The sequence below is a fragment of the Paralichthys olivaceus genome, chromosome 1 (genome assembly GCF_024713975.1).
Source record: "Paralichthys olivaceus isolate ysfri-2021 chromosome 1, ASM2471397v2, whole genome shotgun sequence".
Classification (NCBI taxonomy): Eukaryota; Metazoa; Chordata; class Actinopteri; order Pleuronectiformes; family Paralichthyidae; genus Paralichthys; species Paralichthys olivaceus.
Genome location: NC_091093.1, coordinates 11382059 through 11401662, shown reverse-complemented (window position 1 = coordinate 11401662; position 19604 = coordinate 11382059). Strand labels below are relative to the sequence as shown.

General features: G+C 40.0%; 1 protein-coding gene across 3 annotated transcripts in view; it reads left to right on the top strand.

Moving 5' to 3' along the window:
• The window catches only part of LOC109624845 (protein unc-13 homolog C), a 104967-nt gene that overhangs the window by 15381 nt on the left and 69982 nt on the right, over nucleotides 1-19604 (top strand). For 2 of the 3 annotated variants that reach the window (XM_069519882.1, XM_069519732.1), the window contains exons 3-9: nucleotides 3792-3814; nucleotides 4414-4460; nucleotides 5949-6027; nucleotides 8566-8637; nucleotides 12947-13166; nucleotides 14192-14419; nucleotides 18295-18436. In XM_069519882.1, the coding sequence (XP_069375983.1) occupies nucleotides 3792-3814; nucleotides 4414-4460; nucleotides 5949-6027; nucleotides 8566-8637; nucleotides 12947-13166; nucleotides 14192-14419; nucleotides 18295-18436 (811 nt within the window). The remainder of the gene's footprint in view (nucleotides 1-3791; nucleotides 3815-4413; nucleotides 4461-5948; nucleotides 6028-8565; nucleotides 8638-12946; nucleotides 13167-14191; nucleotides 14420-18294; nucleotides 18437-19604) is intronic. The other variant, XM_069519816.1, reaches the window with a different exon arrangement.

Genomic DNA, 19604 nt, shown 5'->3' with positions numbered 1-19604 from the left:
CAGAGACAACATCCGGCAGGAGGGTTTTGTGGTGAGTGAGCTAGTAGCTAATTACTAAGAGGCTGAAACCGTTAGATTTACCTGAAGAAGTAGAATTGTTCTTATGTGTCAGTTTGAACTGAAGAACAGTCTCAGAGCGGATCGCTGATATGACAGAAGATATGTAAACATTGAAGGACACAGCAAGAAATTCACAATATTGTCTCTGCCCCGCAATGAAGCAAGAGAGCGTGGGATCACTGCAGAGTTTGATACGAGGTGAGGGTCCCTCCTCCTGATGTTGACACTCTCTACTACTTTAATCACTCTGGTTTTATAAAAGTGACTTTACACTGAAGATTGTTACTGTGGATATAATTCTCATGAAAGGCAACGTAACTAACGATGACACTGTTGAATAGAGATGTTTCACGCTAGACAGTGGTGACCCTGTCCTACCCATGTGAATCAGGAAACCATCACAACGAGCCAGTGTGAACTATATCATGTATCTTAGTTGTGAGGTTATTGAAATGTTATCTGAAATGACTTACATCTTTCTTTTTCAGCCATATAATGTCAAAATATAATGGAAGTAAATGATTACAGAGTAATTAGTTACACAGTTAAATAATAGATTACATTGTAAATCTAGATCTGCCCACAGGTTTGATTAAGAAACAAGAGCCCAGACTATGAGTAAAGTTAAAAGTAGTATTTTTGTCAACTTTAGGCAAATACAACTATGTGACTTCAGCCCAGGAGTTAAAAAAATGTTTTTTGTTGAGTCTGAAGAATAAATCTTTGAATCCTAGTTTTATAGCAACAATGAACTCATAATCCTTTCCTGACACCAACTGGAAATATGGGCTGTCGTAAACGGTAAAACTACATTAACCCGACACCAGGTTCATCTGGTGAGGTCAGTCTTCCATACCACCCACACAAGACATTTTGTCGTCCGTGTTTATTCACCTCATCTTTCATGCTGTCCTAAGGCAAACTTTTATAAATATAATACATGTTATGAATATTGAGCTAAAGTGCTGTTTGTCAGTCAGCAGGGATAGAAACTGGCCTGCAGACTAACTTTTTTATCACTGTACCGGAAAATTCTGAAAATTTATTTTAAATGACCTGAGATAAATATAAATCAAAATCCGAATGTTTTTAAGAAAGGAATAGGTGTTAAATCAAATATATCTGTGATCGGAGATGCTGTCTATAACATTTCTATTGCAAACTGTGTCTTTGCTAAATGATGAATAAATGAATGATATAACATTTCAAATCTCTTCAGGCGATGAAGCCTCAAAGAGTAGATGCAGTCTGTCTTGAGCCCAGGACAGAAATAAAATACTGTATGTCCTTAAAAATGTTTGCATATTACTCTATGTTTGACTCAAGATTCTAAATTCCAACTCATGTTATTGTTGGTGTGAGAGTTGAGATATTGATATGTTTTTTTTCTTGTTGTGGTGTCTCATAGTGTGACTTGTACTTCAAGACAGACATGGACAGTTGAGATGTTCACATGTGTGGTGGCCAGAGGTTTGCTTGTCAGGTAGCAGTGAGCATTAGGATGTTGTCGCTCTGTCTGGAGGATGTCGCTCTGTCTCTGTGAGGTCTGCAGCCTGTGCTTTGTTGTGGTGTCTTGCTGACACTGTGGACCAGTGTGACAGATCACATCTCACCTCTGCACAAACTGGTGGTAATTTTGACCTGTACCCCATAGTCTAGTTCACCATTTCTGCGTTCGTCTGGTGCTCCCTGCTGTGTACCCCTTGAGTAGGGAGGGCCAATCGTCTGCAGTAAAAACATAATAGATACTAGAGGAAAATGTTTCTTGTTTTTTATAACTTTGACTGACTTATATTCAAACCCTGGTCTGCATCTGTGAATGTGTTTAGATGTGGCTGTTGGAGAAGGGGTCAGTCGTGTTTGTACTATCAGCCACGTGCAGGCTTTTCTGCCTCAGTGAGCTCTGATCTATGCACGGTGTGACCATGTGTGTCGGCACTGAACTTCAGGATTTACTGCTGCTGTTGCTGCCTTGATACTTTTTGACTGCACGCACTCGCAGAGCTTTTCTACCTATCGATTATATTTTTGTGCTACTCATATAAGGCAGGTGTGGAATGAGGTTTATATCAGTACGCTGTAGCCTATCTGTGTGGGCTTGCTAGTGGAGGAGATGGCTCTATCTTGTAAAGCCGTGCTGAAAGTAGCTTAGCTGATGGCTGTCCATACCCACTCTGAGCTTAGCTCCTCGCTGAGTGCTGGATCTCAGTGTGTGTGTGGAGCTCTTGGTGTCCCCTCACCCATTTTAATATATTTTCACAGATATACCAATGTCGTGTCTTTACAAAAATCTAAATGTTTTAAAGAATGTATTCAACTTAATTGTATGTGGAGTTTCACAGAGTATTTAAGTATGATTCGTTGGTTTATGCGGTTTATTGTTAAAGTGGTTTATAAAGCGACCAGACCTGCTTGAGAATTCTGACGATAGTTGCTTGGCAATAAAACAATATCATTAAATATAGCAACATGAATCTTGTAGATAGAAATATAACAAAGATTCAGTCTATATCAATACATTGCTTATGTATTATGTAAGCACAGTGAGGAGGTATAACACATTGATCTAGGTCATTGTTTACATTCTCTGCTCATAAAGAAGAATTTAAAACCATAACCTTCATCCGGGAGCAAAGATCAGCCCTTACATTTTGAAATAATTTATCAGGGTAATTATCAGTATTGACTGAAATCTATATTTGTATCTTTATATAATGTTTTGTCACATCATCCAGCCTTACTTGATGACATTTCAACTCTCATTTAAACAGCCTCTTCATTGACTGGTGGAGTCCTAGGCAATACAAACTGAAGAGGCTTTTTACATGAGAGGTGAAACATATTCAAGAATCCAGCTGGCTTTGAATAGCACTTACAAAGATATACAATCAAATTGTTTTTATGTTGACTTGAATGCATTTTTAATGTTTTTAAAATATCAGTGCCTCCACAAGGACCACTCATCATGAAAAGATGTGTGCTTGTGGTGAGCACTAATGGCTGTATAAAGCACTTTGGGTAATAGCATCCACCAAATACTCTGTACTTCGTTCTCAATACATGTGCAGCACCAGAGTTATTGCTATTTAATGATTATCAATTTATTTTTATATGATTTTTCTGTCAACTTCCAGGCAAACTAAAAAAAGGTTATAAATCATATTGTTGGTGTTAAACTACCTGCATGTTAACTGTGTTTCATGTCAGTTTAATCAGATGAGCAATTTGATCTTTCTCTTGTGAACAGCTGTTCTCTGTTTGTAGCACATTAGATCATGGTTATGTCGTCATTTATCACACATGGGTCAATAGCACAGTAATTGCACCGCTGCAGTCTTGCATATGCAGAGGGTTGTCCATTTCGCAGTTCATCTCCAAAATGGCAAAATGATTCTAAGCGCTTACACTTTCCTAATGTCCCGTGTCTCCATAGCTAACATAGGTAATGTTATCGATCAAAGGCATTTTTTTTATTTGTGCTGCACTGGTTTAAAGAATGATCTTCATATTTCATCCTTTACTGTATAACAAAGCTTACTGGTTCTACTGTGTGTACTGCGTTCCTGTGCCTTCCTCCCTGAGGCACATGTTGACTGTGTCTCCATTTCTGCATAAATTGTTGTCAAAAGGCAGTAATAGTAGATTAGAGTCCAGAGAGCCCATAATGTCTGTGTTTTCTGGTGAGCTGCTCTTTTCTAACTCTGCACCCTCCTGTCATTTTCTCCTTCCAGACGCCAGTGCTTTGGATACTCAGGTTTTAAGTCATTGTTTATCAGTTATCATAACCACCCAGTAACTTTTGATTTCATCGCATGTGCATTTTTTGTATTTGTGATTGTGCGTTCTTGTCATATCCACCTGTACTGTGAGAGTGTGTGTCTTTCTCTTTAAATAAATAGATATAAGTCATAAAGAGAATGTAGCATGGGCCTTTGAGTCATGTTGCTGTCACTTTGTGCTGGTTGTCCTTTTATCAGTCTCTTTTCAGAAAATGATTTGTGTTTCTAACTGGACAATTTGGCCGGTGAGGAGGGAGCATTACACAATAGGCAAATCTGGCCTGAAGCACCAAGAGCGGCAAAACTCTCAGTCTTGAGCCCACAAATTACATTGATGTGGAATAATTTGGTCTTTTGCCTGTGGTGCTTCCATCCCTTCTCCCTGTGCTGCAATTCTTCTCGCCTATCATTTATCTTATCCTGAGTTGACCTCCAAATGTACTGTATTTTGCCCAAGTACATTTTGTTGCACTGTATTTTTGTTGTTTAAAAGAACGTCTGAGTGCTTTGTGTTTAGTTGTGTGCACTCACCTCGTATTTCTTGTCTTACATTAAGTGATCTCTCTCTCCACAGCCTCGCAGTCTTTTGGATCCCAAAGTGCTCGGCTTGCAGACTGGAGGGTGAGTGGTGGCTCACAAACTGATCTGATCAGTTTGCAATTACACAAATCTGAGCTGCTGTTGTGTGCCCCCATGCTGTGGCACATGTTGCAGACAAGTTGCAAACACACTGACTGTCTGACATGCAGCCTCAATTGGGGATTTGATGCTCCCTGTTTTTATGACCTACCACAGAGAGAAGGTTGATATACAAGATGCCTGATGCCTCCATGACATCTGTAAAGGAACTCATCTCCTTGGCTTCACATATGTGATTGTTTACAAATGGTTAATTAAGTGATTGTGATTTGGGATCAGTGATGAAGCCAGCTGTTGTCATAGGTCATGAGGGTTAAAGGTACAGTGTGTAGAATTTAGTGACATCTAGTGTTCAAATTGCATGTTGCAGCTGAACACCCCTCACCTCACCCTCCCCTTCCAAACATGAAAAAGAACCTGTGGTGAACTTCAGTTGTCATAAAAACTCAAAAGGTGTTTAGCTTGTTCAGTCTGGACTAATGTAAAAAGCTTGGCGGCCTCCGTAGAGAAGTTCCCCTCCATGTAAATATAAAGTATTTAAATATAAAGGGTCTTTTCTGGGGTGAAGAAAACTACAATTCATACAATTTAGATGAAACGAACTAGTGAAAACATCATGAGGATTATTCTACATTAAATATCTGCCAATAGATCCCTTTCACCTAAATCTTGACACTGGATCTTTAAGAATGGCTAATATATATATTTACCCCAGCTCATGCAGCCATCTGCAGCGTGCACTGTGCATAAATGCAGCGGGAGGCAGGCGGCCGGGGGCCTGTGCAGCTCTTCCTGTTGTGTATCTTTAGGGTCATACCAGTGATCACTGAGACAGCTGACAGGAGAGCTTGAGCAGCTTTATCTGTGTGGAGCCATTGGGTCCTCGATGGCATGTTGAGGTCATTAGAGAGGCTTTGATTGACCGTTTAGGTGATGGCACCTAGAGCTTCACAAGAAAAGAGAAAGACTGATAGGAAAGAAGTGGGGGATTGTGCACATCGCAGTTGGAAGATGGAGAGTGCAAGACATCCAGAAGTGTTGCGAAGACCGAGGAAATGTCATCTTAAAATAACTTTTTCCGATGCATGGATTTGCATAGATTTTGCTGCAGTTGGCCTTGACTAACATGAAGATTACTATCTTCTGCCTTCATAGTGTGTATAATCCAATAGGTTTAATATGTATCTGTAAAAGCATGTCTGCAGCAATGCCCGTGCAAATTGAGATAACATGGATGAGGGGGAGCCTGAAGGAACAACAGAGGTTCACAGGGATTACAAGGAGCTCCAGTGTAGATGGTCAGAACCATGATGTCAAGAGGAGGGGGTGAGACAGGTTAGGTAGGAGCCATGATCCATTGTGTTTACCAGCTGTGTAAATCAAGACCCCCCCCCCTTCACTGTAGTAATGTCTCCCCCAGTGTGGCATTATTATGTTATTAATACACCTTAAATCTGTCTGCTTCTCCAGGGCTGGCAGTATTCTTTATGGTATTGACAGCATGCCTGATTTACGTCGCAAGAGGACAGTGCCGCTTGTCCGAGACCTGGTGAGTCATCTGCCTCAACAAGGTTATGTGTGATTTATGTCAACTCTATCTCAGTGACCCCAAATTAAACCACACAGTGTGAGTATGAACCCTTGCTGCAAACAATTAACTTAATTGGTAACCTGATATAATGTGATGAAGAGCGACAGTGTTTGTTTCTTATCATAATTTCCTCAGGACCCTAATATTCTCTGGGCTTTATTTTCTTTGGCATTTTGAATTATGACCATGTTTGGTTCAGCACATGATAGAGATGATTTCAGATACTCACCTCACATATCCTGCTATGCAAATTAGATAGTATAAGAAGTATATTGGCGATTAAAGCAACCTTGTAAATCTCTTGCATTTTAGTGTAGAGCACTGTCTAGTGGGAATGTTAAATATAACCTTAGCCATAACGCTATGGCTTGATTAATTACCTTAGGGAGAGTGTTTAAGCCATTGCATCACAGTGATGCTTCTCCATTTGTTTTCACTGTGACATAATGTGTTGTAACATATTCCACAGAGAGGCCTGTTACAGTGCAGCCCGCTTGAGCACTGTACAACGTGTTGAGTCTTTCTGATAGAAAACAGGCTGTTGTGAGACCAGTTAGCATTTGTGTCTGTATATAACTGTTTGTCTATTATGTTCTGCACAGAGTCTGTCTGTCTTGTGTTTGTTTGTTTCTCATTTTCGTATGTTTCAGCCAAAACAACAGAAATATAATCACACTCTAATTTAAGTCTCTTAAAAGCAAACCTTCAGCTGTTGATTCAGAGTTTACTGTAAATAATGCAAATAGCAGTTTAAGCAAATTTATAATGCAGCTTGATGTCATACACATAGATGCTGATGAATGTTTATACCACAGTGAACAACATGAGTTGATGCTGTATTTGTCCATATCTCTCATGAAATTAATAACCAACAATGTCTTGGTAAGTATGGGATGTCGTTTTTAATTTTCAATTTATTTGGATTTTGCGTGTATATTTGCCATCCCTACATAGACCCATAACAGCTATGGGTGATATTTTTCAGTGAGTTGTCAGATTTCACCCTCGCCGATGCTTGGCTATTTTTCTCTCTCTTTCTTGTTGCTCGGCAGGTGTCGAAAAATTTGCAACTTGAAATGTTGACAACTCAACCCAAAAATATATCCGAGAGACTTCATTGACTTCTGATTTAACTGTGTGAGGCTTTTAAATCATGTAAAAGTGACACTGAGCAAGCCTTTTACACCTGGGATGAAGTCACTAGTCAGCAAACAAATTGGTCCCCTTTCATGCCTCTCCTTTGTCAATGTCCCACATTTGCTGTGCGATTGCTACAGGGCAGCACCAGCGTTTGATTGGAACGGACAGCAGGGTTCCCCCATATTATGGTGGGATGTGAAAACAAAAAAAACTAAAACAGGAAGCTGAAAATCAATTCACAAGGCACTGAACGCTATATAGTAGCTGAATAGATAATATCTGGACAGAGGGTCATATTGTATTGCCCGCAGCAACCTCAGCAGTGCTGGTGCATGTTGATAAACTTACATCAACACTCACAGTTCATGTAGAGGTCACGTTTCCTCCTACATTCTCCATGGCTTCCATGGATCTTTACCATAGCTGGGCTGTACAGACAAGAGGGTCGTGGTAAAGACTGATCCAATATTGTCAGCTGTCCATGTCTGCATTCCTCTGTTACGTAACTTCCTTCAGTATGGGATACATGTTGATCAATTTCTGGTCACCCAGACTCAATGGATTTTTTTATAACGGCTAATTTACCTTTGTGTATCTGTGCGTCTGTACTTGTGTGTTACCTGTTTGTGTTTGTGTGGGTGTGTACTACACATGTTTCAGTAAGTTATTGGGTGTTTGGGCAGATGTGTGTGTGTCTTTTGTTTTTTTATTCTTCACAGTGTGTGAGTGTGAGTCTGTGTTGTGCAGTACAGCTGGCTTCACCCATAAATGAGTGTGTGTGTGTGTGTGTGTGTGTGTGTGTGTGTGTGTCTTGTATTTCTGTATGTGTCAAACTAATGTGCAGAGCAGACAGCAGAAAATATGGTCAAAGCTTCATCCAATAGAGAAGTGAATATAAATGCCAAGCATGACTGCAGTTTAGCAACCTCCAATGCATGAGTGGATAAAGAATCATGCAACGGCTGTATAACCTCTCTTGATGAATAGCTGAATCTATCTAGAGCTCTATGCCATAACCAGCAGTCCTGCATGGCAGTTGAGACACCCATGCGCTCAGTATGGAAAATAAATACCACAAATTCGTCTGCTGTTTGTGCATTACCTTCGCCCTCCCACTCCTTGGCTAATTAAATGTCTCTATTCTTTCATCCTCTGTTCACGGCCTCCTGGAAATCACAGGCTTTGGTAAGCTCACTTTCTCTGTGCACTTTGATCACCCGTTCACGAGCTATTTAACTCCACAGAGATGTGTGTTCTATATGTGTACATTCATTCCGATGAAAATTGCAGAAAAGCGCAGAAAAGTAAAAATGCTCGGTGAATTAATTCCTTTTCATCATCTTCTCTGTCCCTCAGACCCTCACTGCTCGAAAGGCAGGCATCTCGTTCGCTCTGGTGAACCGGTCCACCCTGAATAATGAGGACCTGGTGAGTACTAACATCCTCGCATTGCTTGTATGAAAATCAGCTACTGGCTATTATCAAGTCTTACAGGATAATGGAGGGTTCTTCAGGGACATGGGCTGCAAGACCAATGTTCTCATTATATGTTAGGGAGGTGTTCAGAGAAGAGGTTGCTGGAGCTGTGACAGATTTTTATTGCAGCTTTGTTTTTCTGTGGCCATAGTACTTCGGGGCTCAGGAGCATGTTGCCAGGAATGAAAATGAGATGGACTGCATTAGTTGGTGGCCTTATTTCTTTAGATGTACACACAGTTTCAGCATTTGTCTGTCTGCCTGTCTCTCTGTCTATAATAACCCTTTATTAATATGGTCTCTGTAGCTGTCTAGTCATTGTTTCTACTGAGGTACTGTGATCATTTGGCTGAATTCAGAGATGGAGTATTGTCTCACAAGTTGTTTTGGGAATGAAGGAGTTTTAGCTTAATACAAATATTAATAAATGATGATCTTGAGCCAGAGAATTGAGAAATCAATAACAAAATATCTTAGACATGAAGAATCTTTTAGAACTCTTGCCAAACGAAACAGGAGAATGATGGATGGATACATTTACCTTTCAGGTTTCAGCTTCCAAGCTGTTGGCAGAGCTCTGTGTTCAGAAAGGAGCTGCTCTGAACTCAGCCAGCTCACGGTTCACATAGATACATACACACAGTCTACAGTCACTGACTGAGGGTCTGGTTATATTTTGAGAAGGAACTAGCACAAGAAACTTGATTCATACTTCTATCTCTCTTAGTTGAGTTCAGTTTTCCATTACTGTTCCTCCTCCTTAAGTGTTGACCTCCAAACCTTGCTCTGCTTTAATTGATCGCAAGACTACTCATTCATATCCACCTGTTTGTAACACTGAGTTTAATTGTACACAATTCTGTGTAAACAATGCACAAATATGACAGACAAGAGACATGGCCCTGAATTTGTGTGCACCTATTTGTGTACATTTTCATATCACTTGGCTTTCTCTTTCTCTTGACTTGGTGCTCATGGTGCACATGGACAGTTGCCCTAAAGTGAGAGGGTCTTGATTGCGTACTAATAGCTGGATTTGATTAAAGAAGCTTTAGGGATGAACAGCTCATGTTGGCGTTGAGGGGGAAATGATGTGATAGAAGCATTGTGTTGATTGGTGTATGAAGGGAGCAGATTCTTGGGCTACAGTGGTCAGTAAGGCTTGAACTTTAGGGATAGATGTCCGATGTTCTGATTAGGAACAAAGAGGGAAGAGTTTGATAATTGTTGGCTAAGGGGGGCTGAGTTCAGAACAAATGCAGATTGTGTAGTCTTGTTAAGTAGGACGAGCAGATGTCAGAGTTTTATCTGCTGCATTAAGTCCAAGAGAGTGCTTCCCTGTGAGGACTGCGAAAGCACTTGTGAACGAACATATGCGGTTTAAGAGTAGAGAAGGATCCAGGCGAGGAGAGCAGAAAGGAATAAGAAAAGGACTGTGAGAAAAAGGAAGGAGATGAGCATTGAATCAGAGAAGATCAGAGCAGAGAGTGACTTGTCACCATGACCCCCTGGCCCTGATGTCCCTGATCAGGCAGCCATGTTGAACAATCCGCCCTCTGGTCCCTTGAGAGATGTTTGAATCTATTTAGATTGCTTACTTCTTGTTTCCTCTTTTTGTCCAGTCTCTGTCTTCACCTTAGCTTCCATTAGCACTCTCCTGTTGGTTTTTACTTCTTTCAGCTTACCACATTTTCATTTGATTAAAATGACTTGCTCTGTCATTGCCGACCTATAGACCTCCTGATGATGTCTCTCTCTCCTTCTGCGTCATGTTTCCCATGTATCTGTTTTTTAGAGCAGAAAGGAACATTATGTGTGGGCAGACTAACGGCCTGCGTGTCCGCTCAGTGTTCAGAGCTGCATGTGATCTGAGCAACACAGACTTTTAACTGTGACTGCAAACAGCAACTGGGGCCATATTTACCTGCTGAGGCAGAAGCTGGGTCTCACTTGTACTGAGGAAGAACAAAGCCAGGATCTGAAACAGGTCAAGGACTGTTTGGAAATATTGCTGCTGCTGGGCAATAAAACAATATCAATTATTATTGCAATGTAATTTGTATCAATAGCATTATATTAAGAGTTCAATTTATATCGATATAACGCTTATGCAGTACGTAAGTACAGTGAGGATAGATGATCTACTTCAGATTTATAAAATATTAAAGTGTTTGTCATTCTCTGCTATTGATATTGACTGAAAATGTTCCTCTTAATTATAATTTTTCCATATTGTCAAGCCCCATGTGATACACAAGTAACGTAACATATCAGACTGGTTCTCAGCAGCAGAATATTTTACTGGTTTTACAAGGCTTGTCTGTGCTTTAAATCAAAATACATCCACCATGGAGTTTATGTTTGCATCCCTGACAGTCAAAATCCAGATGGATTCCCACGAAACTTGGTGAAAGGATGTGGTAAGAAACCATTAGATTTTGGTGCAGATCCAAACCAGGGGGCAGATGAAGAAATATTTATTACTGAGTGCCATTCTAGTTTGGGTAATTTTTTTAATTTGCCAGACAGAAAAGATTTCTGGAAATGGTCTTATTGTGATACTTCCATCATGTGGTTTAACAAAAAAACAAGACAAAACATATGGATTTGTTGCTGAAAATGTACATTGGTTATTGGTTTATTTAAAAACTTTGAGGATGAGGAGGATGTCAGTGCCAGTGAAGGAGCTGACAGGAGGTGGGGAAACTGGAAAGGCGGAGGAGAGATTACATTCTTCTCTGTCATGTTGGTCTCAGGCGGAAACTGCAGCTGTCAATCACTTCTAGCAGTGTCTTGCACAAAATCACCAGGGTTACCTCGCAGTGTAACACATGAGACTCACACATGCTGCACTCTCCCTAAATCTGCTGAGCTGTGTGACATATGGTGTCAGGACTGAGAATGTGGAGATGGAGAGGGAGAGAGGAGGAAGGTGGGAAGTTTCATAGAACAGAAATAGATGTGTCAATGAAATAACCATTTAAATATTGGTCAAAGAATTCCAACATGGAAAATGAGTTACACCCTTAATCTCCTGCAGGCTGTGTCAGAATTAGACAGTTAAGTATTAGGTTTGGTGAGTAGAAGGCTTCCAGTCATGACACTAATGTAGTTGTGGCTAAATCTTCGACATCTGCTTCATCTCATCGTCCTCAGATTAAACGAGAAATCTCTCTGCCTCTCTCTGTGTTTTATTAAAGGTCCTCCAGCGTTCTGCTGCCTCTCAGTTGCATCAGCAAAGTCTTACAATGTTAGATAGCCCTGTTGTCCTGTCATCTGCTGCCTTTTAATCATCTCTGCAAGAGTGTGTGTGTTTGTGTGTCTCTGCATTTCTGAGTGGGCAGCACTGAAGTCTTACCGGTAAAGTGCAGGGCTACTGTTCAGGTGTTAAAGCACATTGTCAACACACTGGAAGCTGACAACCGGGGGAAGGGCAGTGGAGAAGGGGTGAGGAGAGGAGAGCAAGTGCCTCTTGAAGATTTATTTAGCCGCCATACATCTCCTTCTCTTTCTCTGTCACTTTCTTTCTCGCTTGCTCTCTCGCTCTCTCAATCTAGATAATGCTCACTTTTAAAACCTTATTTACAGCATCCATTGATTCTGCCTCCAAGAATTGGCAACTCCCGGTCCTTTTTCCTGTCCTTGTGGATGGAAGGGCTGTGGCAGTAAAGAATTCAATTTGAAAAGGCCGTCTCTTACACAGCAATCAGTCGAGACAGGCCCCTAGTAGACTTTAGTATTTTGGTCTGGAGGAGTTTTTGTCAGTAAACCACTCAATGGGAATAAAGCCTGTGCCTTTAAGGATGCTGTTAATCTAAGCTTAATGAGATGTAAGTCTGATTTACTCTCTCTGTTGACGATAAGGTAGTTAGGAATGGATCAACATAGCCTCCTATGTGTTATCTCTGGGAATAATAAAATCTGTCCCCAGAAAGAAGAGAGAAGCTTGAATAATGCTGCTGCACTGATCAATGATAGCTGCAATTTGTAGACAAGTTACATAATTGTTAAGATTAATGCAGACATGCATCATACATATCATGCTGCTCTGATTGCAGATCAATCTTAGGCTGTTTTTGTGTAAACTGTGACTCAAGCTTTGTGTTATTACGAGGGCCATAGTTGTCCCTCATCAGGTTGAGATCAGCACTGAACGTTTCTCCATCTCACCGTGCCATGAAAGTCTCACAACATTAGCTGCACCTATATGGTTTACCTCATCCCTACATCCTTTTCATCGTTGTCTTCTCTTTCTCTTCAGAAACTACATGTCTTCAAGAAGACTCTCCAGGCCCTGATCTACCCAATTTCATCCACAACACCCCATAACTTTGAGGTGTGGACGGCGACTGCACCCACCTACTGCCATGAGTGTGAGGGACTGTTGTGGGGCATCGCCCGTCAGGGCATGCGCTGCTCAGAGTGTGGCGTTAAATGCCACGAGAAGTGCCAGGACCTGCTCAATGCAGATTGTTTACAAAGTAAGGAAATAGATTGATGTGCTCATCAACACTAAGAGGCACTGGCTGATAAAATTCAAAACATTGTGTGTGTGAGTGTGAGTGAGAGAGACACACAGAGACTAAGACTGTAAGAGAGCAAGCATCGATTTCTGTCTCATGCTTGATGTAAATTTGATTGTTACAATTGATTATTTTTGAATAATTAATTGATACATCAAGTTCGATTGAGTCTAAAACCATATGGTTGGTCTGGGAAATGTAAAGTGCACAGTGCTTGTGTGGAACTTCATCTATATATATATACTGTAGTTTTTTCTTCCCTTGATGTTTCTGAATCATTAAATACCAGCTCTATACTGTACAGCCCGCAGTACACATGGATGTTGTTATGGGGATGTGTGTAATACATCTCCCCCTTCCCCTACACTCATTGCTACAAATGACATGGTGCGTTTATTTCCCTCAGTCCAGTCACTTGCATTCATTACAGGCTCTAATCAGCTTTTTCAATCAAGCACTGTTACCATGTACAATATTAGGAACAATGGACATGCAGGCTTCAGGATGGTCCCCCCCCACAGCAATTCTCACACACCCTAAGTGGATTAGCTACACCCTGGCTCTTATAAAAGTCTGTGTTATTATATCAGTTTCACACAAGTAGAACAGTTCAAACTGCCATACATCTATATAATTTTCTGAACACTTGGCACTGCAGATACATGACACAGATAAAGAGAATTAAGCTTCACGCCTGTCTTGTAGAGACATTCACATGAATAAAGACGCACACATACTAAAATTAATGCATGTTACACACAGTCAGCTTGTAAAGTCACACTGATGCACGTTAGATTTGATTTTATGCTGGATGCTTTAACACTGTATAGAATAATCTTTATTTAAATAATGAAAGTGTAAGACATGTGATGGATCACACAATCAATGCCCTGCCAATGCGATGCATCACCACTTTCAGTTACTCTGTATTAAATATGCAGACCAGTGCGCATAGACACTCTATCACCATTTGCTTGTTTCAGGGGCTGTGGAGAAGAGCTCCAAGCATGGGGCGGAAGACAAGACCCACAATATCATCATGGCTATGAAGGAGCGCATGAAGATAAGGGAGAAGAACCGCCCTGAAGTGTTCGAGGTGATCCAGGAGATGTTCCACGTCTCCAAAGAGGACGTTGTCAGCCACCTGAAGACGGCTAAGCAGGCTGTGCTTGACGGGACCTCCAAGTGGTCTGCCAAAATCAGCATCACAGGTTAACCTGATAAGACTAGATAATACAAGATTGGATAAGATTGGATAATACAAGATTAGATAAGATTCGATAATACAAGATAAGATTCGATAATACAAGATAAGATTCAATAATACAATATGAGATTCGATAAGATGATTCTTTATTACTTCAACAATGGGCAGATTTGCCATGTTACAGTAGCAAAGGGGAAAGTAAAATAGAAGCATCTGTAAAACATAATAATATAGTATAATGAATAACAAAATATTTAAAATAAACATAAGGAACAGCTAAAGTTAGAATAATATGTACATGTCAATGGAATAAATATACAGTGAAATAGGATTGCTCATATAGAATATTAAAATTACATGAACAGAAAATGAGCAATGCTTGATTAAATTAAGTGTGTGTATATATATATCTATATATCTATAGATATATGTTTGTGTGCGTGATATGAAGGATATTACATTGTTTTTATAAGCTTCACTTGCATTAATCCATCAGCCAAACAGTGACAAATATTTTGTACCTAGTATTAGTTAAATACTGCTTCCTGTGACCCTTGACCTATGGATTACGACCTTTAACCTTTTGTTCAGTCCTCTCACACCAAATAAGCAAAACTGTCATTACAAGTCAAGCTCATCTCAAATGATAAACACTGCTATTGTAATTAGTATTTACTTGCTATTAACCTCAAGTTCGTGCTCATTAACCTCTGACATGGAACCTCAAACAGCAATGCACATTTAATTAGAAATAGAAAATGATTAGTTGGTTTTGAAAGTAGTTTGTTGATTTATTCTTTGATGGTTACAGCTGAATCACTGTTGTGAGGGCAGTAATAAATGACTTTATTGGTCATCATATTCATTTTTAATTCAAAACACAAATTATTATGCTAATCTGCTGTCTACTCATCCACCTAGCCTAGTTATTTTTTTTATAAAACATTATATAAATAGGAACTCAGTCCATGAGAAGTAGTTGTAATGAAAACAGGATACAAGGTGAGCAATGGGAGTGTATATGGGTTTACAATAATGCTTTACAAATGTTAGACTGTTGCACAGTAAACACAAAGCACATCAGAGTCTGTAATACAGAGGCTGTGATGAGTCTTATTATAGTTGAAGACAACTTGCTGCAGCCAACAGAGATGTTAATGTCTCACAGCTCACTAGCATGCTAATCTGTTATACAGACACTGTGTAGAAGTTGATATTACACATTAAGTGATGTAAACAATTTGGGCATTTACCTGTGGGCTCATGGGAAGCAGGATGTGGGACACAATCTTAGTCAATCAGGTATTCCCTGGTTTTTTTTCTGTGGGTGACTCATAATTACATAATTTACATACACAGTAAATTCCATCAAGTAATAAGTAGATCCTTTTATATGAACAATGTAATTAGTCAGCCTGTGGCGGTAGCTGCAAGGGTGTGCAGGCCGATGAGGGTGTGTTGTGATTGCACCACACACACACAGATTGCCCTCATGTGCACACGGGCAAGTGCAGAGGGGGGGCAGGTGTAAAGCCGAGCTCTGCCTGCTGAGAACTGAATGTCCATTGTGGGAATGTGCACAGCTAAAGCAGAAACTACCTGATGGCTTCTGTCTGCCACCCAAGCACCATAAAAACTTTATGGGTGTTTTTACCACCCACTGACGCACTGGGATTACTTTTGGTACTGCTAATGGCCAGTCCAACTATGACAGATGGGTCAATGTGTTTGTCGGTGAAAGAGAGAAAGAGAGAGCGGCAACAGCGCAAAAACACTAAGTCAGATCTTTTTATGCTCATGTGAGAGGTGTAAAAGAAATCTGGGTTATTATGAAACAGTGGCAGGATAAGTCGGACTTTGGCAGGCTGCCACAGTCTAAGTAATTAATGGCAATGACTGTAGTTAACTGACTAATCAAAAATGGTCAGAAACTTGAATCTCTAACCTCAAACCTGGAGTCCAGTCCATCTCTGTGGTAACAGTGCCAGGCCCTGCTGGTTTATTGCCTGCCACTTCTTGCACTGTCAGTGTACCCAAGAGATAAAGAAAAGGAGAGAAAGGAAGTGAAATAGAGAGCGAGAGAACAATCATTGGATTGGATTGAGAAGAAGAGAAGAAAAAGTAGAAAGAGGGAAACCTGGGAGACAGAGACGTGATGGTGCGAAAGATCCAGCTTTGCCTTGGACAATTTCACAGGGGTTTATTGAGCGGCCCATTTTAGACTGAAGCTTTTGATTTGTTTTTTATTTATCACTTGTTCGATAAAGACCAACTGGCATTAGCTCTGACAGCGACCATGAGACATCGTGTATCTGGTGAATGTGAAGGCTTGGCAATAAATAACAACCTGCAGACTATGCATTCTATAATCAGCTATTTTAAAGTCTGCTAATCATTAATTCTGCTATTGTACTTGTAAATGCACCAATCACCTCACTATCAAACATGCATTGAGGAAGTATAGTGCATCAGTACATTTTTTATCATCTTACAATATTTATATATAACCTCTTGTTACTCTCGTCTTTATTTGAACAAGACAATCATAACTAATTTAGTTGGGGCAAAAAATCTCTTGGCAAGTTATTCATCTTTTCTTTCATTTAACAGCAAAAAGCTTGATAAACCATTCAGGTGATGACCTAAGACTTAGTTACATAGCTTGAAACGAAAACGTAAATCCAGTTACATTTAATAAAGGAAGAACACTAAACTGTACTTTAGAGCAGGGTAAAAATACAGCCGTTATTAGAGGGATAAGTTATTGCTCAAATGGGGAATATATCTTACACAAAAACTTACATCATAGTGATTTGTGGTTTTCCACTTCTTTTTCCACAGTAAATGTGATGCATGTACTGTAAGTATGTAAAGAATGAACATAGTCAATCACTACAGGAAGTAGGCCAGATTGGTAGATGGACAGTTGTGGAGGGTTTGAATAAAATGTCAGATGTGGGGGAGGGGGCTTCAGTCACAGCTTGGTGATCCTACAAGCACTTAGTTTGAAGCACACTGACCCCTTTATTCATATGTCAGTGTCTAAGGCCCCTCGTTTACAAAAGGAGCCATTTGATTTTCAGTACTCCTGGAGCAGGCGGGCCATGGCTCTTGAAACCTCTACATCCTGCCCACCAACTCCTGTCAGCATCGAGCTGAGGGATATATATGTACCCTGAATTATTTAGACTGTCACTTATGCATATTTGATGCTCTAGTGTCCTTTTTCCCTTTTGTGGCGCTGTGAAATACTACTGTCTCTCCATCTCTGCACCTTTCCCTCTCTTTGTGTGGAAGTAAGGTCCTGAATCACCGATTCATTTGAATCCAAGTCTTAGCTCAGCAGGAACATGCTAAAGTAGTGGGCACATACATGGGGGTGGATTGCTACCTTTAGCCAGGATATAGAAATAGATAAATATACTTAGCAGATACAAAAACGATGAATAACTGCTGAATAACTGCTGTTGTCATTGAACCAAAGAGCTGCTTTGTTGCCTCAGCGTTTGGCATGAGGACAAAGTTGTTGTAGGCAGTGACTGGGCCTTGAATTTTAAATTAGAATCTGTGAGGATCCCACACACAGTCAAAGTAAATAGACAAAGTTCAGGCAAGTAACTTATAAATGCTAATATAAAAATGAAAATATAGTGGTAGGTTGTTCACTGGGATTGAGAAACGGATGTAAAACCTCACCCACCAAGCCCAGCACTTCCTATTTTTGACTTCCAAACAGTGAATTAAAATGTGGGCCACTGTGTTATGATTAAGAAAAGGACGACATATATAAAGGTATTGAATCAAATTTTTACACAAAAATTGTCCGGTATTTTGCCTTTACATATGCATCTTCTCTCTCCATCTCTGTCTCGTCTCCAGTCATGAGTGCACAGGGCTTACAGGCCAAGGATAAAACTGGCTCCAGCGACCCTTACGTCACCGTCCAGGTGGGCAAGACCAAGCGCAGGACAAAGACCATCTTTGGCAACCTCAATCCAGTGTGGGATGAGAAGTTCTACTTGTGAGTGCTCTTTATTCACTTGACCTCTATACAACCAGATTGTCCCCACCAAGATTAAGTAGGATGTCTACCATGGAATCTCAAAGCATTAGTAGATACATTCAGACAATTCTTTTTTTTATGGCTCTGGGAAATAACAACTGTTACGGTGTGTTACTCACCAGCTGCACTCCGCAGATTTTGGAGATCCAGCTAAACACGGCTTTATTATGGCGTCCATCAAGAAAAAGAGTCTTAGCCCTGTTATTTTTACAACAAAATAAATCCATCTGTACTTAAGTGCTTTAGAGGCACTTCTAATGCCTCATGACTTCTCTATTGTGTTGAATGGCCCCCTTTTTTAGGTATTCTTCTTGGTCAGTAAAGGCGTGCATAGTTTTTGCCATTTAGTTTATTTGTTCTCCCGCTGCATAAAATTTTGTCCTCAAACAGCTGCAAATAACACTGTTGGACACTTGTGAAACCGTACGTTATCCAACAAATAGATTGCAATGAATGATTATAATCAGGTTTGTAGAATGTTTGCAGAAAGTAATATAAAATTTAGCCTTTGAGAATGCTGTGCAACACATGCTATGTCTAAAATAAAAAGAAATTGAAAATGTAAGTAAAGCTCAACCCAGACCTGAGTGCAGAAAAAAATGAGTACTTAGTATTGAGCGGTTGTTCTTCTACAGTTTGAGTGCTACATGGAAATATATGCACCTTTATAGTTAAAGCTTTGAGAAGAAATTGGTTCTAAGATTTTCAGCTCTTTTGGACCACAAAAAAAAGTACTAAAATGATGTGAACATTTGACCCAGGTCTTGTTCCCTAAGGCACCAGAAGATCCCTTCCATTATTTATTCATTTCTTTCTTTTCTTTAAACTGTAATCCTCTTGCTGTGAATGGGGAAAGGATCAGTGAGGGCTCGTCATGTTGACTTAACCCAAAGAGAGAGCAGCTTAATGGCATTTTTTTATTCATGCAAGAACTGAGATTTTTAGCTGATATCCATAGAATAAGCTGTACATATTTTCAAGATTTGGTTTTACTTAGAAATGTTAACGGAAAATAGTAAAAATACAATTTATTTTTAATGTATGTAACATTTGACTCTCAAAATTTAGATCCTGACTGTATGCTTCAGTAGTTATTGATATTAGTTTTTGTTAATCATTTTAGAAA